This window comes from Gavialis gangeticus, unplaced genomic scaffold, assembly GCF_001723915.1.
Source record: "Gavialis gangeticus isolate Ggan-Ray unplaced genomic scaffold, GavGan_comp1, whole genome shotgun sequence".
NCBI lineage: Eukaryota > Metazoa > Chordata > Crocodylia > Gavialidae > Gavialis > Gavialis gangeticus.
This window is the reverse complement of record NW_017728995.1, coordinates 7,902,845-7,914,752: the sequence shown is the minus strand read 5'-3', so window position 1 is coordinate 7,914,752 and position 11,908 is coordinate 7,902,845. Positions and strand designations below refer to the sequence as shown.

Below are 11,908 nucleotides of genomic sequence, written 5' to 3'. Positions count from 1 at the left end.
TGCTGGTTTCTTCCTTTGGGCACACCGCCCACTTTGCTCCCGTGCCTCTGCATAGAAATGGCTCTGTCACTGAAGATTCCTCTGTGCTCTGGCTCTGGGTCCTCTCCGCTTCTGAGAGGAACACTAACCAAGTACAGCTCCTCTTATAGAAGCTCAGTCCATTGGTAAATTTAAAAAAAAAAAAAAAAGCTTTTCCTAACACATGCTTCATCCCAGTTTAGGTATAAGGATGCCTGAAGCTACAGTCCATGCTGGACTGCAGAATCAATGCTTTGTGCAGCCTTCCTAACATTCGTTACAATACTAAAAGACCAAAAAAGTCAGCTCATAAGAAGATTCAAATAAGCTTCTGGACAAACCCTTACTGCAGTCTTAACTTTCACTGACCACTCTTCTTTCAAAGATGGAACGCAAACCCGGCATTGCTGCTTCCCTACAGGATGAGGGCAGTGCAGGAAGGAGAACAGAACAGAAAACATAATGGCAACCACCTACTGGCTCCAACAATTTCAGGGTGTATCAAGCTGCTGAATCTGCTCAATGAAAGTGCCTACTTAAACCACCCAAGTTTAAATTTATGCATCTTCCTTGGATGTTGAAAACACATTCCAAGAGTCTAGCTGGAACCAAAACACACACAAAAGCAAATCGTGACCAAAATATTCAAGCAGACATCCTTGTGAATCTCTTTCCACCAACATCCCCAAAGACAGATGGCTTCAACTTCAACAATTGTGTGTGTGAGAAATGAGTCTACAGATTGCAGCTCCCCATAACAGACCTTTAAAACCTGTTGCTGCTTTGTTTATCACACTTAACAGCTGGTTGTCTGCAGCAGTTTTGATCTTCGGCCTATTTGTAACCACCCAATGCTAAAGTTTTCTTGCTGCTGTCAAGGGAAGTTGTCACAACAAAGAGATGGCACAAACTATCCCTCAATTTGAACTGAGCATGAACTTAGGACACACAAAACTCCAGGTTACCATTTCAAATCTTCTCAGGGTTGAAAGTGACCAAAAAATTATTATAAATCAGTGATTCTTTGGTGGCCTCAGCCTAGTTTCCAGTCCATTTTACAAAGCCCACCAACATGAATGACACACTTGCAGAGGCTGAGTGAGAAACCAAGAGTTAAACATAGGCCTGGAAAAGGCAGTGAGATGATCATGGTACTCTAGGAAGGTAATTGTGCAAAACTGTTACTGGCCCTACAATACGTGGCGGGAGCCCGAGCGCCCTCTTCCCACCCGCTTTCCCCAGGGTGCCCCCCCGCTCAGAGGGGGGCCGTGGCGGATGCCACACCACACATGGATGCTATACAGGTAGCATTTTTTAGGGAAGCGAGTACCCAGATACCAGCAAGAGACTCTGAAACATCTCACTTCTAGCCAGTAAGAACTATTTCTATACGAAAAAGAACCATCAGATATTACCTTTAAATCAGCTACTGTAGGGATCTTTTCTTCCAAAAACAGTTCTCCAAGTTGTTCATCTGAGTTAGCAACACATTCAATCAATTCCTGACGTCTGTCTGCTGCCTCAGCTCTAAATTCAGCTGGGATTTCATCATATCGAAACTTCTGCCTACAAATATATAGGACAGAAACAGTGTAGCTAGTTTGATGGACAACCACAGGAAAGGAAGTTTGAATCACCTAAGCATCATGGTTGCTACAAAATTCTAAGCCAGTCCAAACATTAACTATTAGTGTGAATAAGTGACTGAGGTCCATCAACTTTGATCTCCAATGCCACACCAGTGAGGAAGTGCATCAGCTCATAGCAGGGCTTGGCAGTGCAGCAGAACAACCCATTCCTCCACCTCAGTTCCACTTCACATTTATCCTGGCACACTTAAACCAAATAGGCACATTATGAGATATGGCCACAAAGCAAGAGACATACTTTTCATGCTGAATGCAAATATGGCTATACACTTCTCTTCATGCAGCACCCAGTATTCAGCAGTTAAGTTACCAACTGCATTAAAACTAGTCCTACAGCATCATCTCACAAAGATCTGGCATTATAGCAAAATTAGGTGTCTCATCCCCTATTAAGTTATGGATGTTTGATATTTCATTCATAAGCAACATCCTTACCTTTCTTAACCTCCCAAGAGATAATAGGAGGTATTGCTCATGGCACTGAAGTCAATGGGAGCTTCACCACAACATGGCAGGACTTAGAATCATAGAAAATTAGGGTTGGAAGAGACCTCAGGAGGTTGTCTAATGTAGTCCAACCCCCTACTCAAAACAGGAACATCCCCAACTAGATCATCCCAGCCCCTTGTCTAGCTGGGTCTTAAAAATCTACAAGAATGGAGACTCCACAACCTCACTGGATAACTTGTTCCAGCACTTTACTACCATCCTAGTGAGAAAGATTTTCCTAATATCTAACCTAAACTTCCCTTGCTGCAACTTGAGACCACTGCTCCTTGTTCTGTCATCTGTCACCAGAGAGAACAGTCTAGCTTCATCCTCCTTGGAACCTGACCCCCCTCCAGGTAGTTGAAGTCTGCTATTAAATCCCTTCTCTAGACTAAATAAGCCCAGTTCCCTCAGCCTCTCCTCAGAAGACATGTGCCCCAGCCATCCAATCATTTTTATTGCCCTCTGCAGGACTATCTCCAATTTGTCCACATCCTTTCTGTAATGGGGCTCAAAACTGCAGCCTTGCCAATGCTGAATAGAGGGGAATAATCACTTCCCTGGATCTGCTGGCCACGCTCCTTCTGATGTAGCCCAGTATGCCATTAGCCTTCTTCACAAGGGCACACTGCTGGCTTGTATTCAGCTTATTGTCCACTGTAACCCCCCAGTCCTTTTCTGCAGAGCTACTTCTTAGCCAGTTAGTCCCAGGCCTGTACCAGTGCATGGGATTGTTCTGCCTTCAATGCAGGACTCTGCACTTCTCCTTATTGAACCTCATGGGCAGGTCCCCACATGCAGGGACATGCACTTGTAGAGGCACAAATACTAGCAGCACAAATCTCTGCTAATACTTTATGCCCCATTGCATGCACATGTGCTTCAGCGCCCAGCAAATTGTCCCAGGAAGGGATAGGGGAGGCTGAGGCCTGTACCTCTGCTGGCCCCAGCAGTATTACCTGGTGTCCTGGTGCAGCAGGGATGCAGATCCGGCAGCACAAAACCTGGCCTGCAGCCAGAACATTGCTCTGGACAGTCAGCCCTCCATTTGTTCTGGTGCACACTGACACATACCCTGCGCTACTTTCCCCCCCACCTCCACCCGAGTTTTCTTTTTTAGCTTCCAGGATTTCCTGGCACGTTTTCATGTTTCCCACATGTAGTTTGTGGCGCCTCAAGCCACATGACCCTGCACATGGGGACCTGCCCAATGAGATTTATTTTAGTTCAATCCTTCAATTTGTCTAGGTCTCTCTGAGTTCTAGCCCTACCCTCCTGCATATCTGCTACTCCCTCCAGCTTGCTGAGGGTGCACTCCACCCTATCTTCCAGGTCGCTAATGAAGATATTGAACAAAACAAGCCCTAGGACCAACCCTTGAGGCACTCCATTTGATACCAGCTGCCAACTAAACATTGAGCCATTTACTACTAATCTCTGAGCTCAATGATCCAGACAGTTCTCTATCCACCTTATAGTCCACTCGTCCAACCCAGACTTCTTTAGCTTGCTTGCAAGAATTTTGAGGGAGACCGTATCAAAAGCCTTGCTAAAGTCAAGGTACACCACATCCACCAGTCTCCCCACATCCACAGAGCCGGTCATCTCACCATAGAAGGCAATCAGGTTGGCCAGGCACGACACTTGCCCTTGGTGAATCCATGCTGACTGCTCCTCATGACCTTCTCCTCCTAGTACTTAGAAATTGATAACCTGAGGATCTGCTCCATGATTTTTCCAAGTACCTAGGTGAGTCTGACTGGTCTGTAGTTCCCTGGATCTTCCTTCTTCCCTTTCTTAAAGACGGGCACTATATTTGCTCTTTCCCAATCATCCAGGACCTCTCCCAAACACCATGAGTTTTCAAAGGTGATAGCCAGTGGCTCTGCAATCACATTGACCAACTCCCTCAGCACCCTCAAGTGCATCCTGTCCACCCCCACAGACTTGTACATGTTCAGCCTTTCTAAATAGTCCCTAACCCTTTCTTTTCCCACTGTTGGCTGCTCACCTCCTCCCCAAACTATGCTGCCAGTTGCAATAGTCTGGGAGCTGACCTTGACTTGGAAGACTGAGGTGAAGTAAGCATTGAGTACTTCCAGCCTTTTCTGAATCCTGTCACTAGGTTGCCTCCCCCATGTAGTAAAGGACCCACACTTTCCCTGATCCTCCTTTTGTTGCTGACATACTTATAGAAAATCCTTCATGCTATTTTTCATGTCCCTTGCTAGCTGCAACTCCAGCTGCGCTTTGGCTTTCCTGATTTCATCCCTGCATGCCTGAGCAATACTTTTATACTCCTCCCTAGTTGTTCGTGCAAGTTTCTACTTCTTGTAAGCTTCCTTTTTGTGCTTTACTGAAGAGTTCCCTGACAAGCCAGGCTGGTTTTCTGCTGTACTTGCTAGGCTCCTGCTGTACTTGCTATTTCATTCAACAAGCCTCACAACTGACACTTTAGTAAAACAATTAGCGCTATATGTCAGACATACGATGCTTCTTTCTTGTGCTCCCCCTGCCCAAAACTGAATAGATCAGGAATTCCAGACCTCTGCAATCAAATCCCACTACCAGGCTTCTGTACCTCTAGGACACAACAGTGCTGGTTTTCCTTGTCAACCACATTAAGTTGTTTGTCAAAGGGATGCAGCTACCCTAAGTTATGCAGCAAAACAAGGGCCTCTTTAGACAGCCCAGCCTCAGCTCTAACTATAACATACTGTCAGGATTCTTTCCTGACTACCAAAACAATTTGCTACTCCATTTAAGCATTCTTCAGACCGGGAGTAACTTTATTCTACAAGAAAAGACTTCAGCCACTTACCCAAAATCACCATCAAAGTACATGGCCTTTTCTTCAATAAGATCTATAATTCCTCTGAAGTTTCCTTCAAGACCAATGGGAATTTGAATAGGGGCTGCATTGTACTTTAACTTGGATCTGAAAAATTTAAAAATACAATTAGTTCTCATTAAAAGACAAGGAGGTTTTATAAAATCCCCTGTCTCAACCTATCCTTGATTAGTGTCATTAATCCACCCTGCCATTACTAACATTAAAAGTTTCCTTGACTATCTGAAAGAACGCTACTGAAAACCAACTGCTGACAGAACATCCAGGTATATTTTTATGTATTTGCTGGTTTAAATCATTTTAATCTGAGAGCTACTTTTCTCACGTTTTAGTACATTTGGAAGTGGTCTACTCTTCTCCTACAAACAAAGAAGAGTACAAAGGACATCCACAGGACATGAGAGATAGAGAGAAGGAAGAAGGCATCTGATTATGAGAGTAGTCAGGCACAAGGACAGGTTACCTAAAGAAGTTAAGGATTCTCCATGCTTAGAAACTTTCAAAAGCAGGTTACACACACACGTGGCTGGGATGCTTTAGTCAGGAATGATTCTGCCCTGAGCAGGAGGCTGCACTAGATGAACTTGTGAGGTTCTTTCCAGCCCTACTTTCCTATGATCCTATATAACATACAGGTTTTATGTGATAGGATTCTCCTCTGTCCTACCAGAGCAGTGCACTGCAGCATGTCTAATCATCCCTGTAGTGAGGATGCTTACTACAAAACCTTTTCAAGTGGCTCCATATACACTTGTATTATCATAAATAAAAATGAGCCATAAACCCAATTCAGCAGACATGAAACCATGTTCCTTTGGAGGAAATGGAAGTTTCCTAACCTAAGGGAACTACCATCTGTTCTGTCAATGAGAGTTATTTTGGTATCCTCTCCTGGTGTAATTAGAGAAGCGCTGTTTCAGCTACCCATCTGATTTAACTTAAAACCGTGCACTGTACCGCGGGGCTGTGACTTCATCAGATCGCAGAAGCTCAGCAGGATCATTAACACCTACTCAAAATATCAAGAAACATTATGCGAATGTCTAGGAACTGCACTGCAAACAGGTTAAAAATAGTAGGTACCTCAGTTGTTGCACAGCTCTGGTGGGACTTGAGCCCACTCTGTCCAGCTTATTGATGAATGTTAGAAATGGGACATTATAACGCTTCATTTGCCTGGTGACTGTCATTGTTTGGCACTGAACTCCTCCAACAGCACAGAGCACCAAGACAGCTCCATCAAGAACTCGCAGCGCTCTTTCCACTTCAATTGTGAAGTCTACATGCCCTGGATAACAAAAACAATTATTTCTGTGATGGTTTGAACAGCAGCATGGTTTGCTTCCCTTTTGTATTCATGTGAATTAGCCTTTAGCTATGCTGAAGGGGCCTAAATCAGACCTAAATAGATGAAAAAAGTAAGTTTTGAAAACAAACATTTTCTTTAACTTTAGGTCAATGACAACATTTGCAAAGTTGTTTTTGAGGGAATGTCATTAGAAAGAGCTTTCACTTTCAGAGAGAAAGTCCTGACTGACTGCAAGTCAAACACTGCAATACTAACCTACTGCAAAGCAGCCAGAAAGCGACATTTACTTGAAAGGATTACTGTATAAACAAATCTATGTGTATATTATTTAACGGTCAAAGGCAGTAAAAGTACAAGCTATAAACAAACAACATAAGGAATGAAAACTAGCTAGATTTTCATGATAATTTCAGTTTTAAATATCTGAACTATTACAAACAGCAGAATCAAGGGCACTATTCTCCTTGGTTTTGTGATTTCCAGTCTAGCAGTGCCCCACACCTATTAATGAAGTACTATTCAGACACTAATAATCTTCTGACTCTGTCCCATAAAAGTGGCATGAGTCACATTTATCAACACATTCCTGTGTTTTGGAGGAATCAAAATAAGCATGGTGATTCTTTGCCCATGGCCATTCAGTCCTTGGTCTATCTTCCGACACTCCTAGCAACTGCAAGATACTCCACACTATCAGTGCCTTCACCAATATTTATATGAAACTAGGAACATTTCACACCAAACCCCAATGACAACTAAAAGGTTATCCTCTTACTTGGATCATACAGGCGACAAAGGCTCCCTTCTTGCAAGAAGCCTCAGGTGCAGAACTCCCGTCTTGAAGCCTGCCACAAATTGCACCACAGGTTGTCGGGTTTGTGTAGTATCAGGCAGATTTTCTGCTGTTTATTTCACTGATGCAGTATATGTGGTTTCATTGGAAAGCCAATATTACATTGTATCCATTTATGTCACTTCTATTATGGCATGGGTTATGTTATGCTGTCTGTATGTATCTTTATGATTTTGGATATGGTTTAGCAAAGGGAACTGTGGGATGCATACTTAAGGAAATGGAGTGGGCAGAACTACTAAATCTCTCTTGCTATTGTGATATTAGGGCAAGGACAACTGCTGCTCCCAATCACAGACCAAAGGGGCCACAAGCGGGAAGGGCCATTGTCTCCCGAGACACCTGTGAGAAATGGCCCATTAGCCAGCAGAATGCCAGATGTCCTCCAAGTTTTTGGAGGATTCTGGAGACTCATGATGAGAAATTAGTAAACAGTACTGCAGAAGGTGGGCATGGCAAGAGATAGCTTGGAGGCATTAAGGGCTGTCTGTAAGGGTTTTTACATTTTTCCCAGGCTGGAAAAAAGGTCCAAGCCCTCAGCAACTAGGGCTAGTAGGGTCAGCAAGAAGGCTGAGTTCTGGAGATACTGACAGGACTTGCAGGGGGCCAGGTGGCAGTCAGATTAGAGGGTAAGACACTTTACTTGTCTTTTGGATCGGTTTTCAAACATATGGTCAGGTTCACTTGTATAATTGTTTTCTCCTACATAATGAATACTTTTATTGTTTTGTCTCCTTACTGACTGCCTGTGGTAAAGCAGGTGCTGGGCAAGCAATATTCCATGCAAGCCCATTCTACAGAAGGTGGGGCCTAAGAATTTCTCCCAAAGTGGAGGCTACCTAGGGCTAATAGATGCCTCTGCTCTATCTGTGAGGTGTAGCATAAGGGCAGTGAAGCTGAGGCTTGCAGGGACAAGGAGGTACCCCAGAGGAAACCTTGATCTGTTCATTGGATGCATTTGTGGCAAAGTCTGCTGCAAGGAGGCAGCTTTACAGGTGAAATATGCTGTCTTAATCCAATTCTGCTCCAACTGAAACAAATCCTTGGTCTAGTCACTCTAATAACCTGTAAACCACATTCTGTGAAAGATGACTGTCCTGAAGAGCACCTGGCACAGGGGTGGAAAGGATGACAGACAGAACCTGAATTAACCCGAACTGTGATGCACCATCGAGTATCAGTTATCTCCGTTTCATCCGGGGGGCAGAGGGGGTTGGTACAGAGGTGGATGAGTTGTGACATGTTACTACTATACGTCATGTGTGCACCCAGTTTTTATTACATGTTTAACCCTCTCAATACACTTGATCTTAACCAGAAGTCCAAGTGTTATGTCTGTCTACACCCCAAGTCTGGAATTTTTTTATTTATTTATTTTTTTACTACACACAGGCTTTGAAACTGCAAACTCTAGTAGAACAGCATGTGTTACACAGTAACCTGAGTATGGCCGAATTACAGAGTTTCAGAGTATGCATACAGAGTATGCTTTTGAAAGATGCTCCCAAGAATGGAGCTCTTTAAGCTTTACATTTTTATGTTTGTCAGGTGCCATAAATATTCATGTATAGACACACAGAAGACAATAGTCCTGCCTAAGGAGCTCAGTTTAAAAATTCTTAAAGTTTAAGAATTGATAAAGAGTGAATGGATAAATTTTGATCTGAACACAAAGTGCTGAACAAAGGATATACCAATAAGGACACAGTTTATGAGGCATAAAATGGTCCTCAAAATGAACTGAATCTGGATTTTTTCCTGTACAGTTTCTTTGCCTTAGTTTTCCTCAGCCACTCAAACATGCACACGTTTTCTATTCAGGTCTGCATTTTTGTTTGAACAGTTCAGATAAGCGGTTGCATCCCTGTTGTGATTTGAGCAATATGGAATCAGGAAGGGGTGGGTGGCATTCATTAGACTTGAGATATTTTGGTTAGACATCATACTTCAAAAGACCCAGAGTTAACATTACCTGGTGTATCAATGATGTTGATATTAACATCCTTCCACATAGTATATGTCGCTGCAGACTGAATTGTGATACCACGCTGTCGCTCTAGCTCCATAGAATCCATGACAGCCCCAACTCCATCTCTGCCTTTTACCTAAATACAACAAGCAAATCATGTACTGTAGGAAACTTCTTGCTGATTTTTATCTAGAGTTTTGCCTGTGCAAGAGCTACAGGAGTGAAGCTTTATATGGAGAGCAGCATTTTTCAAGCAGCACATGAAAATCAAGCTAGTTAAACAACAAGAGCTCACTCTAGAACCTGAACTCACTTTGCCCTTTCCTTTGCAAGACGCTCCTGAAAAAAAAAGCTGCGTGTTCAAAAATTCACTGTAAACAGATTGTATTTTAACTGGAATTTAATACATCTGTTTAAATGTGACATTCCCCCCCCCACATTTGTCAGTCACTTTGACTGTGCAAAGAAATTTTCTGCTTGTTATGTGGGGTTTGCCATATGTATGTGTGTGGGGTAGCCTGAGTTTTGATTTTTTTTTAAAGGTGGTGGGGCATACTGAAGCAAGTCAGGCATGAGGCAACTGCCTCAATTATTCCTATTTGCCTGTATTTCAAAGTCTTACTGAATACTTTTACTTTCTTATTCAGTGCAATATCCTTTGCTATTCTACAAAGCCAAAGAACAGAAAGACTCAATTATGGGAATGAGCATTCAGCATCAATATTCCAAAGACCCACCTCATGCATCTGTGTTATCCTGCCAGTATAGAAAAGAATGCGCTCTGTTAGCGTTGTCTTCCCTGAGTCTATGTGCGCAGAGATTCCAATGTTGCGGATCTTTTCGTTGGGAATGATTCCTGAGGAACACTGTCTGCAGCTGGTCCAGAAGAACTGAAAGATAAAAGTAGAATGCAATTCTGCCTCTTTTGTCAGGGTCAGAACAAAGTTTGCTCACCTGACACACCGTTCCAGGAACGCTTCGGGCCAACACACTTTTTCCTTCTGATAGTTAACTTGAGTGACCTATCTATGAATCTATGACCCAAGCTCCTGAGCAGCCCAGAGACCTCTGCTCCACAGAAATAGTGGATGGCCTCTAATCCTAGTTGCACTCTCAACAGCCCTTTCAGCCTCCACCTCCCCTTTGACACCTCTCTCTGCTCTGCCTCCAATTCTTAAAAAAACTGGTTCCCTTCACCTTCCTGCTTGCTAGGATATGGGAAGAGATTGCTCATATCCAGAGACATCCTGTAAACTACCAGTTTCTTACCCTTCCTGCCATTTACCAGCTGTCAATTCAATTACATAACTTTGCAGGTCTCCTACTGCAAGCAATGCTGAATTAGGAGGACAGCATGAGAAAACCTAATGGGAGCATCACAGGGACAAGGGACCCCAGAGAGACTAGGAACATCTGGATGCAAGTGGGCAAAAAGGACATGGAGCAGAGCGCTCATCTGGAGCACTCAAACAAGCCACTGTGGGTGGAAACAAGGACTTGAATATTTTCTGATAACAGGGGCATCAAACACAGGTGGCCCTGCAACCTGAATGCATGGTGCAGGCTAGTCCGTGGACCAAATCAGACTCAGGGACCCCACTCCCCTCCCCGGACTCAGCACACGTGGCGTTTGCTTTGCACCCACCAGTCCAGAACCTGCGCTGCGTGAGGTGCCCCCACCTCTGCTCTAGCACCACCCTGTGCCCCGTGCCCGTCTCCAACTGCTGGCAGGGGACACTGCATACAGCGCGGTCCCAGACTGGCCCGGGTGCATCACTGCGGTCCTGGAGCGGGGCGAGTCCTGGGCCCCAAGCGAGGGACATCGGGTCTGTGACACCGCTGCTGTGGCGGCTCACACGTCCTTGCCCTCAGCTTTCCCCATGGCCGCCCGCAGGCCCGGGCGCTGCAGGGACATGACCCCCCAGCCTAGACGCGGCTCCCACCGGGGCCTGGGGCCACCCCGCACCTGCTGCCACCGCCGCCGCCTCAGGCCCAGGTCCACCGCGGCCCGCAGCACCCGCGTCATCCCGGCACGTGCAAAGGTCCCTGAGCGGACCGGCGTCGACTGTCCGCCACCCCGCGGCACTTCCGGTCCGTGCCGGCGAGAAAGCACTTCTGGGTCACGGGGCGGTGTGGGCTGGGCCGCAGCGCCCCCTGTAGGACGGAGGCCGCCGGGCCTGGCTTCAGGCGCCGTGCAGCGCGGGCTGGACAGCAGCGCCCCCGGCGGCCGCTCCGCGCCTCTGCGCCCGGACAGAGCTTGGGCGCGCGCCGGTCCCTGCCGGGCGTCTGCCCTCGGGCAGGAAGACGGGCCGCTCTAGCCTCCTTCCCTCGCGGGTGAAGCTGGCAGCGGAGGCGGCTACATGCTCCGCGGCCATTCTCCTTGGCCTCCGGGCTAGGTTTGCGGAGGGCAGCTACGGACAGCGGCGCCTCTGCCCCCCGCCCAGGACCCGCGCACCCCGCCTCAGTGCCCGGCCTTCCGAAACGGATGCTAATTTTAGCTCTGTACTAAATGCCTGGGCTGGTGCCGGGGTACATGCAGCCTCGGAAGCTTTCGGGCAACGTCCACGTCTGGGAAATGCCTTTGATGGAAACCGTCCTCAGCCGCTTCAGCGCAGCTGTCGAGTCGCAGGATTTGAAGTTTAACATGTGCCGGAGGGGCCGCTGCCCCCGCTGCCGTGCCCGAAAAGCAAAACCACCTTCCTGGAAGACAAATGACAGGAGCCAGGAGTCCCGCGCTCGGCGCTGCCCCACAGACAGCATGTGAGACGGG

The 11,908-nt window shown here is 46.1% G+C and overlaps 1 protein-coding gene across 1 annotated transcript in view; it reads right to left on the bottom strand.

Moving 5' to 3' along the window:
• The window catches only part of GFM1 (G elongation factor mitochondrial 1), a 77,296-nt gene extending 66,056 nt beyond the window's left edge, over positions 1 to 11,240 (bottom strand). Inside the window, exons 1-6 of the mRNA XM_019503211.1 lie at positions 11,105 to 11,240; positions 9,876 to 10,028; positions 9,142 to 9,274; positions 6,091 to 6,295; positions 4,978 to 5,094; positions 1,434 to 1,584 (exon numbers count right to left, since the gene is read on the bottom strand). Coding sequence (XP_019358756.1) covers positions 1,434 to 1,584; positions 4,978 to 5,094; positions 6,091 to 6,295; positions 9,142 to 9,274; positions 9,876 to 10,028; positions 11,105 to 11,164 — 819 coding nt within the window. The 5' untranslated portion in view covers positions 11,165 to 11,240. The remainder of the gene's footprint in view (positions 1 to 1,433; positions 1,585 to 4,977; positions 5,095 to 6,090; positions 6,296 to 9,141; positions 9,275 to 9,875; positions 10,029 to 11,104) is intronic.
• Between the last annotated feature and the right edge of the window lie 668 nt (positions 11,241 to 11,908).